Source organism: Diorhabda carinulata, chromosome 2 (assembly GCF_026250575.1).
Source record: "Diorhabda carinulata isolate Delta chromosome 2, icDioCari1.1, whole genome shotgun sequence".
NCBI classification, from domain to species: Eukaryota; Metazoa; Arthropoda; class Insecta; order Coleoptera; family Chrysomelidae; genus Diorhabda; species Diorhabda carinulata.
The window spans coordinates 1,056,136-1,079,681 of NC_079461.1; the positions used below are offsets into that span (position 1 = coordinate 1,056,136).

A 23,546-nucleotide genomic window follows, 5' to 3' on the forward strand; every position below is an offset into this window, starting at 1 on the left:
ATAGGTGAAAACACACGTTTACTAGTAATTTTCATAAGTTCAATAATAATTATTAAGAAACAAAAATTACCTTTATATAACTTATTAATTTTCCGCATTAATTCATTTTATGAAATTGATTGTTTTATAAAGTGTGAAATTATAATTTCACGCATTATTATTTTTCAATAACCTAAATTATTCCAACTACGCAACAACACTGATGATAAACATGACAATATTGTCAATTACATTGTCATTCTTTTTTGAAATTAGAATTGCCTCAGCTTGTAGGTTATTCAGCCTATTTTAATGGATGTTTTTAAAGTTAAACAGATACGTTAGAATTAGGCCATCTAACGAAACAGCTGATCTACGTCAAAATGGCGGTCCTGAAGTAAACAATTAATTTTTTCGTATGTACTCGTTTTTTTTTTCAAAATTACTTATTCGATCTGTAATAACTAATATAGCAGAAACTGAGTATTTTTGCAGTTGTTTAGTGTACGTCTTTAAGCAAATTACAAAATTTAGGACACCAATCCTACTCATTTTCCACAAATTTCCAATATACTTTATTTACCGCTTGCCTACACTAAACAAGACACTGTATTATGAAAAAAAGAATAAAAAGCTATTTTTCCATAAGGAAATTTCAAACTCCTTTCAGTAGAAACTCTTCAAGAAATGATTTTGCAATAAAAGCGAAAATAATAAGATATAAAATAGAACAAATAATTTCACATAAACTTACGGTAAAATCATTTGTTTACCCCATGACGGGTATTTTGACAATTTGTTAGATTGCTCAATTCGTAAATGTCATTAGTTTTTTACGAAAGTTGTAAAATGTTGCCAGATTTATTCTTCGTTTCTGATAAATTTAAATAGTATTAACTATTAAAAAACAAAGTTTCTAACTTCACCTTCATTTCACTTATTTGAAAAGTTGTGATTCATTATTTTTGTACCCATATATAAACACACACATTCATTCGATGAAATGTGAATATGGAATGAATTGTGTTAAAAAATGTGGAATTTTCATTTTATGTTCCACTAGATCTCCATATATACAATCACACTGATAGTTTGGTAACACAATGATATTTCCATTGTCATTCTTTTTTGGATTTATGAAGGCGTCAGCTTCTAGGGTTATTCAGCTAGTTTTATTAATTATATTAATGTTTTACGAAAATTGTAAGGTATTACCAGAATTATTATGCCTTCCAAATGGCAGTTGTAATTGTTTATATAACGAATAAAGCTTAAATCAGTTTATTCTTGACAACTTTTATTTGAGACAAATAATATTTTGTATTGGTATGTCAGCCATTTTTTAGTATTGTCAAAATAGATGCATAGACTTAACAACCATAGATAATTTATATTTAGATGCTACATAACAATAATAAATTTCAAAAAATGATTTCAATCTATCACAAAAAAAACTGACGAATTGCAATATTATTAATAGCTCCAAATTCAAAAATGTCACTTAACGGTAGTTCATGCCATGAACTAATCAATTATCTTAAGCACTCAGCGTGTACTGTCTAAGAAGTATGTAGTCTGTGGTTATTACTGCTGTTATTAACGATATTTCTGATATTTGCAGTAAGTATAATAAATTGTGAATTTTTCATAGAAAAAATTATAACTAAACAATTTATTTATATGAATAAACTTCCAACATATAATTATTTTTGCGTCATTTCTATTTATGTTTGTGTGCTTTAAACGGAATTAAAAAATTGATCTTGAGTTCTCTGCGTGTACCGTCTATGAAGTAGTTAGTCTGTGGTTATTGTTATCGATGGTTGACGAAAATTGTACAGTGTTGCCAAATACAAGATTAATTCTTATTTATTTTCCTGACCATCGAGTTATTTTTTTTGGATTCTACCAATGGTAGGTTAGAAATAAAAAAACTATTTAGTAAATGAGAATTTTTATTAAAAAATAAAAACATATATTCCACAAAATCGATCTATGAATTTTAAAATACATAGTGAACTTAAGATTTGTTTTAGTTCCTCACGTTAATGGCATGTTACACTTATTTCCTCTTTAGTATCATTAAATTTTTGTACTGTTTTTGTATCTTCCTTATATCCATAAGTATTATATTCTAAAAAAAAAAATACAAAATAGTTTCCGCGTTATAGAAAAATTTCAATTAATAATCATTTTTTTTGTTCGAACCACGCACTTGGATATAAATTTATCACCTCATTAGTCACATATTATTATTAATTGTTGGTATTGTATGATGTTATTGACACATCTATTTTCAAATCAATTGTTTGAAGTTCACGTTTCTAGTCAGATAAAAAAAATGTTATTGCTAATTGTTTAAAAAAACGAACAATAAACTTTCTCTAATACTTTTCAAAAAATAGAAATTGTGTACAATAAAATTGAACATTTTATAAGCATAAATACGTTATTTTATAAGAATATTTTCTAGAACAAAAGAAGTTAAATTTTAAATTGAAAACACTTTGTATTCATTTCCTAATCATTAAAAATAAAATAAAATTAATTCAATACGTTTTGAAATCAAATCTGACAACAGCGCGACTAACTAAAATGTGTGACATTGAAATTTGTAGGTTACTTGGTAACTTAAAACCGGAGATTTATTATTCAAAACATATTGTTTCAGACAAACAAATTGTTGTTATTATGTTTAGTAATATGTTTATTCGTTGATTTATACAAATTAAATATTCATATTTATGAAATAGTCAAAGTAACATTTATTTCCATGAAAATAAATTTTATTCATTTTATATGTAGGTAAAATATGGTATCGATGTTTGCCAAAAAATCGATCCTATAGGAAAAATTCGATTCCAATATAAACAATAGTGAATTTCATTTATTTATACACATTTTATTGTTGTAAATTTAGTATGCTCATATTTCGATATCTATCACGTTTTTAGGATATGTCTATAAACAATGGAAATCGATTCCGATTCGCGAAATTCAATTATTGAAAAAGATTCTTTCTTTTCGAAATTAATAATCGATTCATTTAAAAGAATAGAAATGAATCTTATCTATTCTTCTAGAGTCCACGAAATACAGAATCGTGCATAGTCGCCGAAGACGTTAAATAGCAACGGTCATAATTTGTTTAAGAAACGAATGTTGCCAAACTAGATCCAATGAGAGTAGTTTTTTGTAGCAGGTTAATTGTCATGAAAATGAAGTTTATCAAAAATATTTGTGATTCGTATTATTTATTTTTAACCACATCGTGGGTGAAAAAGCTTTATAATTATTTAAATTTTTTTTTCTAAATTGACAAGTTATTCTAACTAAAGAAATTTTATTTTTTCTGTATTTCAACGCAATAATTAAGGGTGAAATGGGGTGAAAAATTGTTAAAATAACACTATATTAACTGAATTGAACGAAACGAAAATAATTCAATAAACACCCACAATGTGAACAGTATTTTACATTAGATCATTTACTCTATTTGGATACAAAATTTTTGTAATATACAAAAATATTTTGTAGATAATGTGTGGCATAACCTGACAAAACTGTACTTCACGACCCACGTATCCAATTTAAAATTGGCAACGTTGCACTCTCTTCCATAGATTTAATATTCGTGACAGTGGCTATTTGCGCATATTATGTATATGCGTAGTCAGGTCCGTATCGCAAGATTTAGAAAAGTGCAATTTTATTTATTATATTGATAAAGGTTCAATTCAAGTTTATATTTAATATTAATAGAAAGCTGATCATGTAAGTCATTAATGAAATTCTCAAATATTTTTTTTTAAAACTACATCAACTTTCCCGAAAAATTGTAGCTAAATATGTAATGGAAAAAAAGTGATTTTACTGCAACAAACTCATCAATTTAATGGTTTATCTAAATTCAATCAGTTACAAAGATGAAGTTATGTTAAATAAAGCAATAGCCACTGTTAAATCCAAATTTAATCCCATTTAAACACGAAAATTGGTTTAAGATAATTATACTTTGAAAAAACTTACCTTCAAAATTTTTTTCGTAATAGAAAAGCATGTCAGAAAATAAAGATCCTGGATATTCTGGAATATCAGCAGTACCACCGTATTTTGGGGGTAAACTTTCCGGGGAAATTCGTTTTAATAAATTTTCAGCATTATGTCCATGGAAAAACAACTAAAACCAACCCTTATAATTCAGTAATAATACAGTGTATACGTGTGAAGATATACGACAACATGAGTATTTGGGTTAAATTGGGTTATAAAAATCCCTAAACTTTCGAAAGTATTCTGGAAGAAGTTAATACCTAATAAAATAAATATAAGTTACCGCTTTTTTTAATCTCTCCCCTAAGAATGGTTTAAATATCTTATAACCCATGTTGAATATTAACGGTTGATTTATAACATGAATTCCTTTCAGCCTTACAGCACAACATTCCTGTAATATTAAACAATTTATATAAATTAAAAAAAAATTATTAATTTAAAGTTCTAGTTCAAAGGAACCTTAAGCCAATCCTGGTAATTAAACATTCAAACCCGAACGAGCGTGGATCTAATGAGACGGAGCTTAATGCTACGTTGCCACAACAATCTTAAATTTATCCCTAAACTTTTTTTATTTTACGTACTTGAAAATATCTTTTAGTTTTTGTTCTAAAGTAAATAATTTAATATTTTTTCTTTGTTTATGATATCAAAAACAAAAATTTAAAGTAATAGTAAACACGTTTTGACCAAAATCACATCAAACGTATGACGTCAGTCCGCGTATCTATTTCATATGTGATGAACTGTAGTCAGCTAAAATTTTCATATAACAATCGCTGTTGCCACATCAAACAATTGACCGGACATATGGAAAAATCAGAAAAAAAAAACGTTCACTCTGTTGCATGTATAAGAAATTTAAAAGTTATGTTCGAATTGAAACTGAGAAACGTGGCAACCTCGTCTAAAGCGTGTAACCGATCATCATTTGAAATTTCCACAGAATTAATATTGAAAATAGAGAGAGAGGTATGAGGCTTTGACAAGAGGGCCTTACTGTTGGTAGAGAGAGATAGAACACCGGTATGCAACTCTCTGTATTTCTCTACTCTTATTGGATCGCCATGACGTCAAAGTTTCATTAGGGGTATTGAACCGATGGTCTTTCTCTTTCTTCCAATAGTATAATTTCATTTCATTTACATATCGCTCTCTCTTTAACATTAAATCATAATGCTAGTTTGCGCATGCCTACGTTTTTAAGTAAAATCAAAATAGAAATTTCAATTTAATTCTAAATTAAATTATTTTTTTACAAAAATAATACTTTGACGAATAATAGCATTAATAATTTTCGTTAAAAAATATTTTTGAAGTTCATAAGCATATCGGTACATGTACGAATTGGAGAACGTATTTAAACAGCGTTGCCAAACGTTGAAAATAGTATGTAGATTAAGGTAAAAAAACCAAGTTGTTTATTACCTGTATCCATTCTAAAATAATTTTTGCTAGCGTAGGGGTGATCTGATAAATGTGAATTAACGCTAACCCTTTAGTATCCAGAATAATTTCGACACCACCACATTGAGTTTTCGGTTCTAACATGGCGATTTCCATAGCTACCATTACAGCTTTAAACAGATCTTCCAATTTCACTTGTTTAGGGTCCCATTTTTCTTAAAACGACCCGAATATGGTTGACACTATATATTTTATAAGAATAAACTTACCTAAGCTGACGATCATGATTCTGCAGCCGTTAGACGTTCTTGTTGGTAGCATTTTAAAAATTTCTTTGTCGAAAACATGTCTGATACCAGCTGGAGTGATGTTGCAACTAAATTTAGGATACTTTATTTTGAACCCGTAGTATTTTCTCATGATTCTGAAAGCACTTTCGGGAATAAATCGACACGGCCTCAGAAATTTTGTAAGGAATTTGTCGTCGTCGATTGGTACGTAAAAATCTGGTTCATCTAGAATATAAATACTCCAATAATTTTAGAAAACACAATATCACATGCGAAGGTAGCCAGACCGGATCTGTACGTCGAGACAACAAAACGATATAAAAAAGGAGAGCGCGGTTAGATGCAACAGTGTTGCCAGAATTATAGCACTTCCCTAAATTCGAAATAATATTTTCTTTAATGCGGATGTGGAGATTTTCAATTCATTTACAGGGTTTTGTTGAAAAAATTTATATCCAGCCAATATACCAATACTTTTGAAAGAAAAAAACAAAACTCGCATTAGAAGAGGAGAGATTATGGTTGCCGTGCCGGATCTGAACTAAACCAATTGAATTTAATAGAGGGAGAACGAGGTTACATTCAACAGTGTTGCCAGCCTTATAGTATATACTTGATTGTGAAGAATTTTTTTTATATAAACATATTGATACAGGATTTCAATATATATTTATCTAAATTAGGAAATTGTATATGTAACGATTATTCCAAGAATTTTATTTGGAGAAAAAGCTAATGCCGGGCCTGTACGTTGACTATAATACCGGAAATCAAGAAATGGAGGCTGAACGAGGTTGTCAGAGTTGTAGTATTTCATTAAATGTGAAAAATTTTATATATAATTTATACGTACGAAAGTTTTTATTTGAATTTAAAGGATTTTGTAGAAAAATTATACAATAAGCTTATATTCCGATAATTTTTTGAGGAAAAACCATTGCATCATATAAGCTAAGCCGGACCTGTACGTCGACGATACCAGCGGAGAGAGAACGACGACATCTATGGCAGTGTTGCCTGGTTTAAAATTTGTACACTGAATTCAATTGTTTGTATTTAAATTTGAAAAAAATTGTTGCAAAATTCTCAATACACCAACTATTTCAATAATTTTGAATTGTTATATAATTATTTAGATAATTGTATGATAAAAAAACACTACTCAGCATCGCAGCTGAAAAATCTTAAATAGGCACGCCGAATCTGTTTTTTAACGATTGAGATAAATATATAGACAGAGAAGAAAGATATGGGAACGATGTTTTACGCGACAATGTTGCCAGAATTAAGTTTTTATCCGAATTTGATAAGAGAAACTTGTATATTATTGGATTAATTCTGGCAGCACCGAGAAAAATATTCAATATTATAAACATCAAAAAAAGCTGATATTCTGAATATAAACAACTACGCCTTCGGAATTAGTGAAAAATACACATAAAATGAATTTTCACTCATAATAAATTTACCTCCTAACAATTCCTTGAGTTTTTCTAATGCATATTTCACATTTTCCGGCGTTTCTCTCAATTCTTGCTCAGCTCTTTGCTTTTCTTCCGGCGTTAAATCTTCTAAATCTAATCGTAATTGATGCGAGCCCAATTGGATGTAAGGCACGTTATCTAAACTTTTTTCGATTTTTATCGACATATCAACTCACAAAAAGGACGTCTAGAATAATAAAATGAACAAATACAACGAATACTATGGTAGAGTAAGATAATAAAAAGTTTTTTTTATGAATCAGTCGCAATTATGAGATAGTGTGAAGCCAAATCCGGTACTGATAACATTCAAACAAGTGACTGAACTTATTCATATTTGTTCAAAATACGACAAAAAAATTTATTCAATATAAATTTATCTAAATAACTTGGCAACGTTGTTAAGTGAAATTGAACGAATTAGCACAAAACACTATAAAAAACTAGCACAGAATATTATATTCAATAGAGACAACAATTAGAATCTGTTTTGTGTCAGTTCGTAATTAATTCAATAGAAAATATTATCAATTATATTTGAATCTTGATAAGAGTGATGAATAAGTAATTAAGCAACTTAATGAAACGTTTAGTTTTAATAAAACACGGAACTTTACTAAAAGAATTGAAGTTGCAAATGCTAACACAGTGTTGTCAAGTTCAGCATAAATAAAAATTACATATAATTGAGTGTAATTATACAGTAATTATATTTTTAACTATTAATTAGAAGTATATTATAACTACTTGTATTTAAACGATGGAAAATATATTAATATCCATAATTTATCGTTAAACATAAATTAAAAAAATTAATTGTATACACTGCAAAAATATCGTTAAATGTTCATTGTTAAATGCTTATAATCAATTGATATTAGTTTTTTAACTAAAATTTATTTAAAAAAATGTGTAAAGATGAGAATTTCCATCACGTGACGTTGAATTTGACGTCTCCGCAATTTGAGGTTAGGTGTTATAAATTTGAATATTTTGAGATGGAAAATAACAATGGCGGACCTTTTCGATCTCTATATACTTATGTATACATTATATCTGTTAGAACAGTATGTTTCGTTGAATTAAGAAGTTAAATGTCAAGTACAACTTAGGAAAAGGCCGACCTTTGGAATATTAGTCATTACGATTATTATTACTGAGTTGTCAGAAATTTTGATTTGATTTATATGAATATTGGTACTGACGTATTAATCACGTGATGGAAGACTTCCGCCGTTTCTACTTTATAAAGCGAGAATTATTTTGTTTTCTAATAGATTTATAATAAAACAAAGAATACATACCTATCACTATTGATAATAATTCAAGTCAATAACATTTGGTGTTAGATATTATGAAAACACTTTCTTTCATTGTGATTAAAAACAAATAAAAAATAATAAATTAATGCAATTCGTGATGTATCAAAGATGATTAACGATTATAACTCCCAGGACTAACACGACCGTTCGAAACCCACACGCGCTATTGAATAAAAGGTTAACAATTACAATTGTTATCAAAAATTTAAAAGACAAACAATTTCTTTGTTTCTATCAATTACACGGTCGATTCAAATTAACAAATTTTAAAGTTAAACAATGAAATAATGTGTTTATGCATGAGGAAATCTTGCAAAATTAACTAAAATGGTCATTCGATCTAAATGCAATGTAAATAGGACAAAAGACGTCATTTAAAGATTTGATAAACAAACCAGAAACAATTATATAGTAGCAAAATCATTTTTTACGAGTCATTCTTGCTAACTTCCCCGCCATTTCGTTAGGAAATTATAAAGTACTGTAATGTGGTAATTTTATGAATCTATCAGCAAATTATTATAGGAAAATAGTAAAAGATTTGAAAACTATACTAATAAACACTACTCACTTAATATTGATGAATTTAACACTCATTTTAGATACACTTATAACCTAACCTTAACTAAACACACATCACACTAAAGAGGTTGATCGATAACTAAGAGCATTTATGTTTCTTTTACAGGGATCAACTGCATCAAGGGAAATAAAAATGATATTTTAAATATAATATCGATCAAATAATTTATTTAATCATGTTAATAGGAATAAATTGTCTTGTTAAACGAAAGCGCATTAAACTACAAAATATTAGCGATAATCCAACGAAATTAGAAGTCTAAATTACCACTGGTTATAATCGGCAAAATGGCGGGTTCAAGAACACGTGCAGTTTAATTAATTATTTCACAAGTATGGATAAAACTAACTAACTAAACTCTGTTTTTTTTTAATTACCGCTACGTTTTGATGAAAGCCTGTCATGTTCCATCGATTATGGGGGAATTATACTTAAAATAACAATTCAAAAGCCTTTTATAATGGCGCAGTTTTAGACAAAATATAAATGTAAATATTGTAGATGAATTGAAGTATGCAGAGTTAAAAATATAACCTCTAAGAATTATTATGAGATAACGATTTTACTTCGTATTTCCTCTCTAATCATATCTAGAGCTTCCTCGAAAATTTACTCTGATGCTAATGTGGGTAACGCATTTCAACCGATACCGATTGTGTGGCAAGAGGGTAACGCATTTTGATCAACACTTTTCCCCTACCCTCCGTAGTTGTGAAAGATCAAAATAGTTTTTCGATAGAAAAATGAGTAAAAGAAATATTACAAACTTAAAAATAATTAAAATTTCTTTATACGTAAAACAATAAAATAAATAGAATGTTATTATAAATTTTAGAATAGTTATTTTACGTACCTTTTTTCAAAATAATATACCTTACTTACAGTTATGAATATATTTCTTCACTATCACTGATTAATCGATTAACCAATACTTATAAACATAATACAGTTTTCCATTGCCTCATCTGCTCATTTATATACGTCAACAGAACCGGTTACAGATTATTTATTGCATAAAAAATAATAATCGTTTGTATTATAGTATTAAGAATGTGTAATCTCTTAATTGTATTTTCTCGGAATCAAAATATTTAGCTTAAATGAAGAAGGATGTTTATTTTCTCAATAACATTTTTTTAATATAACCTGTAAAATCTGATTCAAATAATCATTTATTGAATACTTCAATGCCAAGCCACCCATGTTTAAAGCCTACTCTGATGAATATTTAACACCTTTGACCTATGTCTTATTGACAATAGGTGTTATTGTACTGAAATTCACGCATTCGTTTCAAAAAAAAAAAACAAAAACCGATCGTATACTGCTCCATTTAAAACGAATAAATCTGTAAGTATAGCGCCATCTGTTTATAATGACACTTATCGACCAGTGTTATACATACCTGGTCAGAAATCATTTTTTGTTTTGTTTTTAATAATTAGTGTGACTGTTGTAAAACTAATTAATTACTGTATAAGAAGGTGAAGTTTTAATTACAAAATATATTAATTTTCAACATAAATTGATGTTAATCTAATTTTAAGTCTTAGTAGTTCTTTGTGAGGGAATTAAATTGAAAAAAAAAATAAATACTGCTTTAATTTTATTAACACACTTTATAAAAAAGCTATATACAAGGTCTGGAAAAAATTGCACAAAATATTGTTTTTTTTTTGTAGATAGAAATACAACTGGTAAAAGTAGTTACAAATTTAATTTCGTGATTAATCATAACAAACTTAACCCTAAAAATGAATTGTTGATGACTCAATTATAGCAAGTCATCTGTCATACTGGTAGTTCCGGCTATTAAAAATTAATTTTTTTTGGAATGTGTGGTATGGAATACGAATTTTACGATTTAATTCTATTTCAAAAGAATAGTTTTTTTGTATTTTCATTTGTCTCGTTTCCCAAAAGAGTTCATCAATTTTATATGTTCTTCGTGTTCTTTCAAAACTGGAAACCAATCTTTTCCGGTGTAGTTTATTTCCGGTAACAACCCGTCGTAATTCTTGGGAAGGTGGGAAGGAGCTAAATATTTATGCAGAGAAGACATCTTTTTACCGTGGAAGAAAATCTGAAAAACGAAGTAAATTTTTTCTAACTTTGTTCGTTTCTAAGATAAAGGAGAATAGATTCATAGTTTATTGAATATTTTTGCAGTAAGTTGTGGGTCACAAAATGGTAGCTGACTGTTACTGCCATGGAACACACAATATTAACCATCAATATCAAATATTATTGAGAACCTTCTATTTTTTTTATTTTTCTATGATAAACTACAAGTCAGTTATTAATTTCAAAAAGAAGAAGAGAACTAACCAAAAGGGAAATAGCGCGGCACGAAAATGTAATGTACATATTTATTTTAAAAGAAATAACAACTGTGATCTGTGTTATTTGTTGTGAATACAATTATTGAATGATTTATTTATTTGTGAACAACTCCGAACGAGTATTAGTGAAATATAAACAAAATAGTTTGAGTAAGCAATTCAAGTGTTACCGGGGTAAAGAAAATGTTTCGAGCAAGGTAAAGTTCATATTATATAATCAAAAAACACATTAATCTTTTATAGTAACAATTGTAGTATAAGTAAATTCAATACTAAGACTAAAGAAAAAACCGTGTTGTCAAATATATTTAGTTGCCCATCTCTAGATAGCAGCGGCCTGAAGTAATATGTATATAGCGGGCAGGTTTGCCAGTTCGCTTATACGTATGTGCCTATTTATATGGAATTATATTTCCATAATCTCCGCTGTGTTATACACGTGCCCCATATTTTGATTATTCATGACAAATTTACATTTTTTTTACAATCTAATTATTTTTTCAAAGGATATATGATTTGTTAATGAAATCTTTTTCCCATCCCTTCTATATACTTGAAGTTAGCGGTTACAGGAAGATGTAGATGTTATAAATGTTTTTTTAATATTATAAAAAATAAAAATGATAAATTGTGTTAGTGTTTCTAATAAGGAAATATGAAACAAAATCTTACCCTTTTGTTAAGTTTAGCCCTCAGCAAAGGTTTGAATAAGGTCCACACCATATTGAACACGAAAGGTTCTCTGACCATGTGGACTTCTTTGAGTCTCAAAGGCATGGCGTCCTGTATGAAACTGAGTAGAAGAAGAGCGAAGGAGGGTCCTAGACCACGAACTTGTTTCATACCCATTCCGTTATAATCCATAATAACTACCACACCTCTAACTTGGGTTTGCAGTTCTAGTACTGCCACCTCGTGGATCAAATAAAATATACGGAAAATTTGGTCGGATGTCACTTTTGAAGGATCCCAAGTTTCTAAAATACATTCCATATATGTATTTCAATTAAAAAAGAACAATATCGACCTTTAAAGATATTAATTTACAATTAGATTTGGATAGTAACAAATATTGTTTTTCATTTTTAACTATGTCTATGTTTTCCCATCAGAACAAATATTATTACACATATTTGTTTTTCATAGCAATCAAAAAACACTTTGCCGAACGTACTTATGCGTTTTCAAATGTTAATATTTATGTTGTGGATGAAAATCTAAACTGTGGAAAATTTTCGTATTTAGAGGTAGTGTTTTAATTCGTGTTTTTTCATAATTAAGTGAAGTTAAGTTTTTGTCTTCTCAATTAAATCGTCTTAATTATTGTGGCCAAAAAAAATAAACCATTTTGTTCTATATTTTTCTCATGAAAATGTCATATATAAGACATACCTCCAGCGTGTACTAAAAGTACTCTTCTTCCTTTATGATCCAAGTTTGTTAATATATTAACAACGTTGTGCTCAGTAATGGCTTCTTTTTCATCTTCGGGCATCAGATTATTTAGAGTACCTTTGTTTTTTTCTTTAAAATCTGTTATTCTTTTCATCTAAAACAAAAAAAGAAGAAGTGTATTGTAAACTCTATGGTTTCACATAAAACCGATAGGAACGACTTTTAAACGTCATCTGTCAAAGTTTTGTTTCTTGACCGCGCTAATAAATGCCTATCAAAAGTCATTTGTTAAAGTTTTTGTTCCTGAAACGCGTTAATTCTTTTATAAAACCGATTGCAATTATTGTAAAGTAAAAATACTACCGAATCTGATATATTCACCAGATTTAATCACCAGGGTAAATGATTTATTTTACAATCTTATAAAAACCGTGTAAATAATAATATGTTATCGAATAAATGAGGCAGTTATATTGTTTAATTATTAATAATTTTTATTAAATAAGAATCATTTTATAAATTGAGTAATCGAGAACGAATTTGGGAACAAAGTAAACAATTCCAAGTGGTATAATTATGTAATAACATATTTATCTCTGACAAGTTTATTTACAATAAGTTTAGCTTGTTAATATTGTAGAAATGGAAAAAAAAACAATTTTTAATTTCAAACAGTATGAAATCATAAAATTTATGATAATAACAAAATACTTTTGAGATTTTTTCAAAATTTTATTCATGTCGATATTGTGAACAACCCTAATAAGTCTAGAACTTATTTGTCGTATAAAAACAATGTTGCCAAATGTAATTTCTTACTAGGAGGTAGTTTTCAAATCACAAAAACGATAATTAGGTCACAAGGAATGTTCTGTAGGATATTTGGCAACACTGTCTATTTCGTACGTCTCAGACTGATATATTGTTTTTTATAGTAGACGTAAATTTTTAAATTTCTGCTTCTTCTTAGTTAAAAGTAAATGAAAAGATTTTATAAGGTTGAACCGAAATTATTTGGTTATAATTTTATCTAAACATAAAGTTGGAAAAATTCCATGAAGATTTTTAACACTTGAAGAAACAAACATAAAAAATATCTTTTTTTGTGACCTGACTAGATAAGAATTTTTGAAGGTAATCAATTTATTAATAAAATAAAACACTTTTAATTTGAAAAACAAAAGAAAATAGTTTTCATTTTTTTAGTTTCTTGTTTTCAAAGTAACCTAACCTAAAATATCTTTTATCTTAGAGGTGTCATGTTAAGGTCTCTGAGTCTTTAAATACCGAAAAATACGATTCGGAAAACTGTTATTTTATAACTGATATCTCCCACCTTCAATACACACAAACAATCTAAGTCACGTAAATCTTTATCTCGATGTTTCATAACATAAATAATAAGATATGATTCATTACAAACGTTCATATTAAAACAATGACACGGTTGAAATGAAGACTCACCAGTTCGTAAGCACTTTTGGCATACCATTTACAAGGTCTTAGAAATATAGTTAAATATTCGTCGGTATCTTTAAAATAAATCGAGCTGTCATTGGCCAAAAGTTCTCGCAGCTCTGCCAACCCATTTGCCACATTTTCGGGTGTTTCCCGAAGTTCATTTAACGCTATTTGTCGCGTTTCTTCATCCAAAGGACTCTTATTGAGACTGAAAGGACTACTCATCTAAAAAAATAATATATAATAATACTTTCAAACTGTTCCCCGTATATTTATTATAGTTGTTCTAAAGTATGGGTTTACCATTCACAAATTATCATTATCATTACAAAATTTTCCTGTTACATAATTTTTTTATTTTATATTTAAAAAGAAAATCTTATTTTCTTTGAATTCATAGTAAAATATACAAAGCTGGCATCACTGGATAAAGGTGTCGCCACCTACTAGCTTTCTTAACAACACAGTTTTATGTCCCTTCAATTCAAGGTCAAACATTTTTATTAGTTCTTCCTACAACTGTGATGAGGTCGCTGTAACCGTTGAGGGTTTTTGTTCTATTCTGTATGTGTACAAAATAAAATATAACCTAATAAAAATGTTCAATTATTTATTTCTTGTGTTTATGATACGTTGAATTAAGTGTATTAAGTGGTTTTGCTTAATACAGATATATATATTTGTGTTAATTTGTTGTATGGAAGTTGGTGTTTAAAGGCAAGTAGGAATAAGAATAGAATTTTGACAAATTTGATGTTTATGCAACAATTAAATAAAAATTAAGGTTAGTTTTGATTATGCCAAATAGGAAATACTTATTGTTAATGGGGTAGTTTACGTGATAATTTTTAATGAAAATTCAATGCAAAATGCAAAATAACTTGTAAGTTATATATTTAAATCGCTTTAATATACAGATATATCAATATACCGTATAATAATATGAAACAACTTCAATGACATTGACCTCGCTTTTTTTCTAATTGTAAATATTGGATTATTCGTTCTACTGTTTATGGAACTTATCTTTCTAATTCTATTATCAATAAAAAGGTGGCTTAGGTCTGACCCCATACAAATATTTTAATTTAATCTATTGAGATTACAACGAATACAACATATTGATAAAAGCATCTCACTTATTGATACATTTCATTTAAAAAAAGAATTGAAATTTTCGAAATATTTGTAGAAATAAAAATAATTGTTATTGAAATAGTTCTTGTTATATTTATTTTATTAATAACTAGAAAAAATTATTAAAAATAGAGGGATACATATTTCAATTACATTGATGATAAAAATAATAATAAATATTTCACAGAACTCTTAAAAAATTATAACAATACTTACCTTTGTATTTTTACTTATTGAAATATTCCCAATTCACTGTTGGTTAATATTATTGAAAAACTTGTCTGCAGGGAGAGGACATACAGAGTATTCTATTCGGATTGTATTCAATTTAAAAAGGTTTTATCTGTTCTTATCCAAGTTATATGTAAGAATCAAAGTTCATAATTTAGTTTCATATTATAGATATAATATTGATATTAACAGTGGCGCACTTTTTTTAAATTTCTAAATATAAGATTTACGTTATTTTCTTATTTCAAACAACGAATAAAATAACACTTCGTGAACATTGATATTTATATCATCTAAAAAGAATCACCACAAAGAAATTCATAGTGTATATATGAATACCACCTTATTATTATTATATCTCTTATTTACAAAACAAAGTGCATTAATAAAGATGATAACAAAGTACATTATCTGCCAGAATGCCATTTATCGTATAGAATTACATAAAAAAGTCATGTATTTATTTGCAAATATTATAAATAACTGCTTAAAGTTTCTTTTAAATATGTATGATTTTGTTTCATACGAAAATAAAATTGAATATAACCCAAAAACAAAGTTACAACTATCAGTTTATTAAATTATTCGAATCAAGTCTCATAATATATAGATGACGCCATTTTCTAAACAAAGCAGTGACACAAACACAGATCACTTATATATCGATGGTTCACAACAATATTATTGTTCTAGCTATAGACATGGTAATACTACATTGCGCATTTAATATACTTCCTATATTGGAAAGTTGTATAAATTTTAGAAAGAAACCTGCTAACATCTGATAGATATAATTATACCGTATCAAGTTCTAGCTTTGAACCTTGAATTTCATCGAATGCGTGGTCTAGTATCACTATGTCTATGGTTTTAACCATCTAGGGATGACTAATAATTTGACGTCTGTCAGGAAACACTGGAAAATGTATTTGTAGCGCGAAATTTAAAAGTTATTTACGACCCTAACTCATTTTTTTAAACATTTTTACTTGTGATAAGTATAAAAGTACTATATATTTAAGGTACATATTGACACAAATACATTGAAATTTCTAAATAAAGTATTGTTTATTATAACATTACATCCAAAATATTATCAAGATCTCGAGTGAGTATTGTTGACATGCAGCAGCCATCTTGTAAAAACATTTATAAAGATATAGAATTAATGCATCGTATTAATGGATTCTTGGAGGAAATATAAATAATTATTTTAAAAACCAAATTACTATTGGTACTATCTAAAATGTCCGTATATCTTAATTCCTATTTATGTCGGCAGGCCCATCTAGGGCTCTAAACCGAAAATAAAAAATGACCTTGACCCTGAAAGTGTCCTGTCTATAAAAACAAGTGGTTCGTTGACGTGGATTAAAATTTTCTATCAACGTATCTAAATGCTGTTTGCGTTTTGTTGGTTTTTTTTGTATACATTATTTTTCAAGTATGACGAACGCCACTGTTTTTGTAAAAAACATGTATGGAAAGTAATTTTAACCTATATTAGATAATTTCGAGTATCATATCAAGATTATAAAGTACATTTTATGAAATGTATGTATGTACTTATGATACTTATTATCATTCTTATTCCATCAATAATTTTACATCAAATTTGTTATATATTTGTTGCTATTCTAAACTTTATTCAATGTTTTGTATCCTATATTTCCCTTATACTTATTCATAAAAGCTCTACCACTGCTTCAATTATTTTGTTGGCAAATCATTTGTTCTTATTCACCATGCAATATTATTAAACTCATTTTTTTACTCAAAATAATCTTTATTATTCAAATAGTAAATAATAACGCAATTATTTATTATAAACTGTTGGGAAACATCGGTAAAAAATACATTTGGTTGACTTATTTCAAACTATTTCAACATTTTATTTTTTATCTAAAGAATCTTGAGGTATTTTTATAAATCAACATTTACAATTAGTAATAAGTGAAAAATGTAATTAAAAATACAACAAGGACGATAAAAGACAATCTCTAACGATGAATCATATACTACGAGAAACATTGTTAAATTAACGTATGCATTTAATATTCAGTCTATTCACTAACAATCAATTTCAGTGTTTTCAATATAAAATTACATTTTATTCTCTTCTTTCCCTTTTCCAAAATATTTGTTTCATGTGTCATGGGATAACTCCAAAGCAAAACAATGATTAGATCAAACGCTCTTTATAAAAAAGAAGATTCAAAAATCTACTAAAACATAAGCTGCAAGTTAATAAAACGAAGAAAATTCATATGTTCTATGATTGACAGACTACATAAGCTGTAATCATAGATGTATGTGATTGTAATATTCTAATGAAATACATGTGAAAGTTATTATTTAATTTTTTTTTGTAAGTTTGTACCACAAATGTACAGTGAAAGTGTATGGGTTTCAATATACAATGTAAAAAATTTACTTCGAGTTTTATTCCATAACCGACAAATTGACAGGAGACATTATTGACAAACAAATGACACAATTTATCTATGATGGTTAATTGAGTTTAAGTATAATATTTATAATTGTATGCAATTGATATGTGGATGTATATAGTGACAATATTCTAGAATAACAACATATATTTTTATCTTTTTAAATCATGTTCGATAGGGAGTTTGTTGAAGTTAACCAAATAAATAATTTTTTGTCGTTTTTGTGGAATGTAAGTAAAAATTTTAAACGTTTAACTTCTATAATCATTCATTATTTAAATCAAGTGCTTAGTTTCTAAGCGGTCGCTACAAAAAAAACTTGATACTCACAATATAATAAATATTTATTAACCGGAATTTTAATTATATGTTAATTGTCGGTAATATTATTGAATTTGTATCGTTGGATGTTTATTTTGAAATTTTTGTTACTGAGAATGAACAGTTATTTGAAATATGTAATATTCGTCTAATTTATTTACGCAAATTAAGTGATATTTTAGAGTATGATAATATTTTGCACTGGACGAAATATATATGATATATGAACACTATAATTATCGAATGCAGTCTAATTTAATCCATTTTACTTACTAGTGTTTTTCGATATTTATATGTTAAAAATAGAATAAAACAGTCTACTTTAAAGAAGCTCTAGGATTAAAATTTTAGTAAAAACAAGTCTGGTAGGTCAAAAATGTTATTGTTAAATGGATTTTATATTTACCATCTGTCGATAACCCTTATACTGATAATAACTTGAAATACTAATTAATATGATTATTGACTTTAATTTTAATAACAAAGTATTACTTTTTCATAAAAATATATGTGTAAATATAGATATTTTATAGTAAAAATCCAAATCTAATCCTTTTATACCAGATCTGACCTTTTTTCTAATATGCATCAACACTTATCTTAAACGTGGTACTGTTTTAATTGAGTTATCAATGATGAAAATACAGATTTTCACTTTTTCTATTGGTTTGATGAAGTTGACGTATTATAGATCGAATGGAGGGACCCATGGCTGATAGCACTTTTTACTTTCCACATTTCTATATTCATGATGGCCCTTCTCACACGAAACTATGGAAATTTCCAAGCTTTATTATTTTTCTGTTTATGTAAGTTTCTGCAATTTATCCATCATTAATTATTAACATATGAACTAATAATATTTGGTGAAATAAACACATGATTTTCTGTATCTTCATTAATAATCCCTGTAACACAAATTTATTTTCACTTTCCACTTGTATTGTCATATTTTGGTTTGTTTCTTTATTTAAATTTTAAAAATCTATTTCAGATTTGTTCATATTATCAAATTAGCACAGGGGTTGAGACAAGTAATGATAATTTTTACAGATAATTCATAATATTAGTTTTCAAATGGTGTTGTGAGTTGAGGACTCAAAATAAGACTGTCTAAAAGTTTCGATCCTTTATTTTATCTTCATCAAGGCTACAAATATGTAGTACATGATAATTTAAACGTTAAGGAAGATAAATAAGTAGTAAAACTTGATAAAGATCAAATAAAGGATTGAAATATTGACATTTAAAACAAAAAACTTTTATACAGTTTTATTTTGAGTCCACAACCCACAACACCATTCAAAATTCTATACTAGGAAAGACAATAATATCAAGAATTGTCTCTTCAATGGACACCTGAAGACCTAGCAGAGGATACAACATGCTAACATTGAGGATGAAATTTCTATTCACCTAAAGGTGTATAAAATAGAATGGAGGTTAGAGCTATTCCACATCTCAAATTTTCTCAAACGAATGAGATTAATAGGATGCGAATATGCAAACATAGAGGTTAGAGCTACTCCACGTCCCGAATTTTCTCAAAAGACCAATTATGAACGCTGAATGTCCTCAATGGCATAACAAAATAGGTCCTTTTGGTGGTGTATAATGTATATGACACCCTGTATATACATACAACCTCTGTTTTATGGGAAAAACAATGGTTATCATAAATGATAGCAGAACGATGGAAAATAGACATTTTCGAAATTTATTATGATGATTTTGGATGGTTTGATTATAAAAAAATCATGATAATAATCTTGATTTAGCCTTTATCAGCCTTTAAATCAACCCAAGTACTCTATGTACTTAATTTCTCTTATAACTTAAGTTCTTTTTATTAACATATTTTTTCTACATATGTTTGATAATGATATTTTGATTTATATGCAACTTGAGCGGCTTTATCACTTCTTTTTAGCTAAAATAGTAATTTGTTGTTAACAGAAATGTGTATCGGTTAATGTTTAATGGCTAACTGATAGTGGTGACTTAGGTAGATAACCTTTTATAAGGGTTAGTTACCCCTAAATAGCACTAGCAAGGAATATTACAATATTTTATATCATTTTCAAGCTAATACTGATTAGCTTTAAGATATTACTAAGAAAATTACAATTTCATGTTCAGTTTTTTTGCCAGTGTTGATTTTAGTGCTAGTGTATACTTTATAACTAGTATCTGTATATTAACTTTGTTATTAGTTCAAATGTTATTTGATTCATAGAAAAAATTTATTGTATTTGTTTGAATTGATGTTTTAGTGTTATTAGTATATTTTTCTGAAAGTATAAACGAATTGGCATCGACTAATTGGAAGATTTTCTCAAGGCAGCAGTACTTTGACAGTAATGGATTGTTTATATCAGTAGTTTTCTCGATACCAATACTTATCAACTGCATATTGATGGTGGTAAGTAATTTTTCATAAATTTCTAATTTTCTATATTAATTTGTATAAATTTTCTTCAATAAATCCTTGATCTGGTGGAAAAAATTCAGTACAAATCAAAATTTTCCTTTAATATACCATTTATAATCTAAAAAAAAATAATTCCATGTGATAAATATTGTGTTATAACCGGAAAAAGTATCCTTCTTACAAGGACCAAGATTTTATATAATCAGGATCTCCGGAAGTGGTGGTTATACCAGAAAACCTAAATAAATCCAGAAAATCTTAACGGAAAACCACAAAATGAAATTGGGAGACTTAATAGACATCACCTAATGGAAGATTTATATGGAAAAAGACATGAAATATGTTGAACCACGAAGGAAACTATTTTTATGAATAAAATGCAATTTATTTTTTTTACTTGACTAGTGACTTGAATATTCTCAGCTTAGATGGTTCGATGGAAGCATTTCAATACATATCACTCGGTATTTGGATCAATAGTTGGTTTTTCAAATTTATGATTATAATAATTGAAAGTTTAGTATGTTAATGGGTTAAACTAGTTTCTTATCTTGAACATTTTCATTATTAGAGTATTTGAATTGCTTAAAAAAACAAATAATCGAAATACACATGACTTAGATTGCTTTTAATAGAATTCCCAATTTAGGATATAAAAAGAAAATTATGAAATGAGACGGTGGTACGTATACCGATGGACTTAAAAACACTTTTGGAACAGTTTCTAAATTGATACTTTTTTGATTTAAATTAAAAAAGAAACTCGAAGGATTTAGGATAATAGGAGGAGAAAGGAAGAAATAACAAAAAAGGAAGTGGAGAAGGAAAAGAGTGGAAACTAAAATCCCAGTACTTTAACCCTCTAAGGGGCATAAAAAGTTGTAGATATGAAGAAAACTTGCCTAGAATTAGTAGAACAGGAGAAAGAAATAGAGCGGAAACAATATGATATAAGAATGTAGCAGAAATGGCTGGAAATGAGTGGAAAAAAGGTAAAAGAAAAATGAAAACTAAAATTCCAGTACTTTAACCCTCTAAGGGGCATAAAAAGTTGTAGATATGAAGAAATAAACTTTTGGATCTTGTTTAAAAATCAATTTTCTTTCACGAAAGCTACTTGTTTGATCTTCGTACTCATATTTTCAAAATAACAAAGAAAAATGTGTATGTTCCAGATACTATTATGACAGAATACCCATTTTTTTCATATTATGCAATAAAACTAGAAAAAGATTTACCGTTCTTTTTTAATAAATATCTATACATCAAAATACGAAAAAAAACCTTTTCTATATTTTAGGGGAGCTGGTTGTATCAATCGACCCAATTAATGACAAATCTAAAAGTGGCCCAACTGAAAGAACAAATCCGAAAAGAACAAGAAAAAGAAAAGCAAAAAAACAAGGAGGAATGAGACAAAAAACTCGTTTATATATTAATCTCTCCAACACTTACACAATCAATATTTAGTTTACATAATATAAAGTTGTGGAAATTATTTTTTACGGTGGTAATCAGGTATTCGGATTTAGGGTTTTATTTATAAAACGTTAGGGCTATAAAATTTTTTAGGCTTATTTTTTTTATTATTATAATAACCTCTCTGCGATCCCTGTAGATAATTTTAAGCTAAAATTTTTCTAGAAACATTCATTTTAAAAACATACTTTCCAGAAAAATTGACTTGCCAGCACTAAATTTTGAAAAATATATTTTTTTCCCTAATATTGATCTAAATGAACAAAATTAATTCAAAAAAATTGATATTCCCTTCTCTATTTTGAATTACAATATAATTGTGTTGAAATTTATTATAAAAATCTTCATCAAGTCATTTCGAAATGTTGAAAACGTTCATATATAATGTCCCAACTTTTTACATACTGATTACAATCAATACTTTTCATTGATCAATCCATAATTTCAATTCCAACCTCATTAAGATAATTTAGGACAATTTGGACAAATTTCGGTCTAGAATTACTTTACCGAAACATCAAATCCTCACCAATGTAATGACCAAATACCATCAGAATCTCCTTTGTATCACTATCTGCTGTTATACAACCCTTATTAATAACTACCTAACCTAAATTGACTCTCCAAATAATAAGCTGGTTTTTAGGAAGGTATATCTTCTATTTGGTTTTCGATAAACTGTTCTAGTCTATCGGAATTGTAGAAAACCTTTCATCTGATAAAGAACTCTTTCCCAATATTCATATTATGAAAGAACTTTTTCCCTCCCAATCTTCATCTGGTCAAAGAACAATTATAGTGCAAAATTTGAAAGTTACAGTTACCATTTGTTACACGCAGAAAAGAGAAATATTAATTTTGAACCTGGTGTAAATAATTGGAGCATCGTGTGTCTTTTGACTCCTTATAATGCATTTATGTTTATAATTTTTAGCAATAAGATTAAAAAAAAAGTTTAAGTACTAAAGTCAAATTCTGTTTCTACTAACCAAGCAATGTTTATATATATATATATATTTTTTTTTGATTTATTTTTGTTGAATAATTGACTAGTCACTTTCTGTGTCCCAAAATATGCCATATGTCATTAAAACTTGTGAATTTAAAAAAAAAGACTGAATGTAATTGGAATTGTAGATGTATGTATTTGTTGATAAATATAAGCTTTTTGAGTAGAA

General features: G+C 27.7%; 3 protein-coding genes across 7 annotated transcripts; 1 reads left to right on the forward strand and 2 right to left on the reverse strand.

The window, feature by feature from the left end:
* Positions 1-1,916: 1,916 nt before the first annotated feature.
* LOC130904082 (alpha-tocopherol transfer protein-like) lies at positions 1,917-10,072 on the reverse strand. Of its 4 annotated transcripts, none has more exons than XM_057816639.1 (7): positions 10,004-10,072; positions 7,202-7,403; positions 5,712-5,957; positions 5,464-5,657; positions 4,316-4,426; positions 4,009-4,159; positions 1,917-2,113 (listed from the first exon to the last, which is right to left on the reverse strand). In XM_057816639.1, exons 2-7 carry the CDS (start codon positions 7,380-7,382, stop codon positions 2,025-2,027), a joined length of 972 nt encoding a protein of 323 aa, XP_057672622.1. In that variant the 5' UTR covers positions 7,383-7,403; positions 10,004-10,072; the 3' UTR covers positions 1,917-2,024. The 4 variants fall into 4 exon arrangements, with proteins under 4 accessions (XP_057672622.1, XP_057672618.1, XP_057672619.1 ...); XM_057816635.1 differs by having other exon boundaries at positions 9,975-10,068; XM_057816636.1 differs by lacking the exon at positions 10,004-10,072 and adding an exon at positions 9,110-9,877.
* Positions 10,073-10,714: 642 nt separating this feature from the next.
* Positions 10,715-18,042, reverse strand: LOC130903493 (clavesin-2-like). The gene is made up of 5 exons (XM_057815616.1): positions 15,673-18,042; positions 14,323-14,544; positions 12,856-13,012; positions 12,136-12,440; positions 10,715-11,204 (listed from the first exon to the last, which is right to left on the reverse strand). Exons 2-5 carry the CDS (start codon positions 14,542-14,544, stop codon positions 11,022-11,024), a joined length of 867 nt encoding a protein of 288 aa, XP_057671599.1. The 5' UTR covers positions 15,673-18,042; the 3' UTR covers positions 10,715-11,021.
* Positions 11,423-23,546, forward strand: LOC130903494 (transmembrane protein 18). 2 transcript variants are annotated; one of them, XM_057815618.1, is made up of 4 exons: positions 11,423-11,660; positions 19,150-19,267; positions 20,732-20,880; positions 22,190-23,546. In XM_057815618.1, the coding sequence occupies exons 1-4, from the start codon at positions 11,550-11,552 to the stop codon at positions 22,301-22,303; spliced, it is 492 nt and encodes a 163-aa protein (XP_057671601.1). In that variant the 5' UTR covers positions 11,423-11,549; the 3' UTR covers positions 22,304-23,546. The 2 variants fall into 2 exon arrangements, with proteins under 2 accessions (XP_057671601.1, XP_057671602.1); XM_057815619.1 differs by lacking the exon at positions 11,423-11,660 and adding an exon at positions 18,158-18,367.

Excerpts from the sequence above, each read along its gene's own strand:
- LOC130904082 (XM_057816639.1), bottom strand. The coding sequence starts at position 7,382 with ATGTCGATAAAAATCGAAAAAAGTTTAGATAACGTGCCTTACATCCAA. Across the intron at positions 4,427-5,463 it reads TTATTTTAGAATGGATACAG|GAATGTTGTGCTGTAAGGCT; the intron begins GTAATAAACAAC and ends TTAATATTACAG. Across the intron at positions 4,160-4,315 it reads GGGAGAGATTAAAAAAAGCG|TTGTTTTTCCATGGACATAA; the intron begins GTAACTTATATT and ends GGTTGGTTTTAG.
- LOC130903494 (XM_057815618.1), top strand. The coding sequence starts at position 11,550 with ATGATTTATTTATTTGTGAACAACTCCGAACGAGTATTAGTGAAATAT. Across the intron at positions 11,661-19,149 it reads AAGAAAATGTTTCGAGCAAG|ATCGAATGGAGGGACCCATG; the intron begins GTAAAGTTCATA and ends GACGTATTATAG. Across the intron at positions 20,881-22,189 it reads TCAACTGCATATTGATGGTG|GGGAGCTGGTTGTATCAATC; the intron begins GTAAGTAATTTT and ends TCTATATTTTAG.
- LOC130903493 (XM_057815616.1), bottom strand. The coding sequence starts at position 14,544 with ATGAGTAGTCCTTTCAGTCTCAATAAGAGTCCTTTGGATGAAGAAACG. Across the intron at positions 12,441-12,855 it reads ACTTTTAGTACACGCTGGAG|AAACTTGGGATCCTTCAAAA; the intron begins GTATGTCTTATA and ends AATGTATTTTAG. Across the intron at positions 11,205-12,135 it reads GGGCTAAACTTAACAAAAGG|ATTTTCTTCCACGGTAAAAA; the intron begins GTAAGATTTTGT and ends TTCGTTTTTCAG.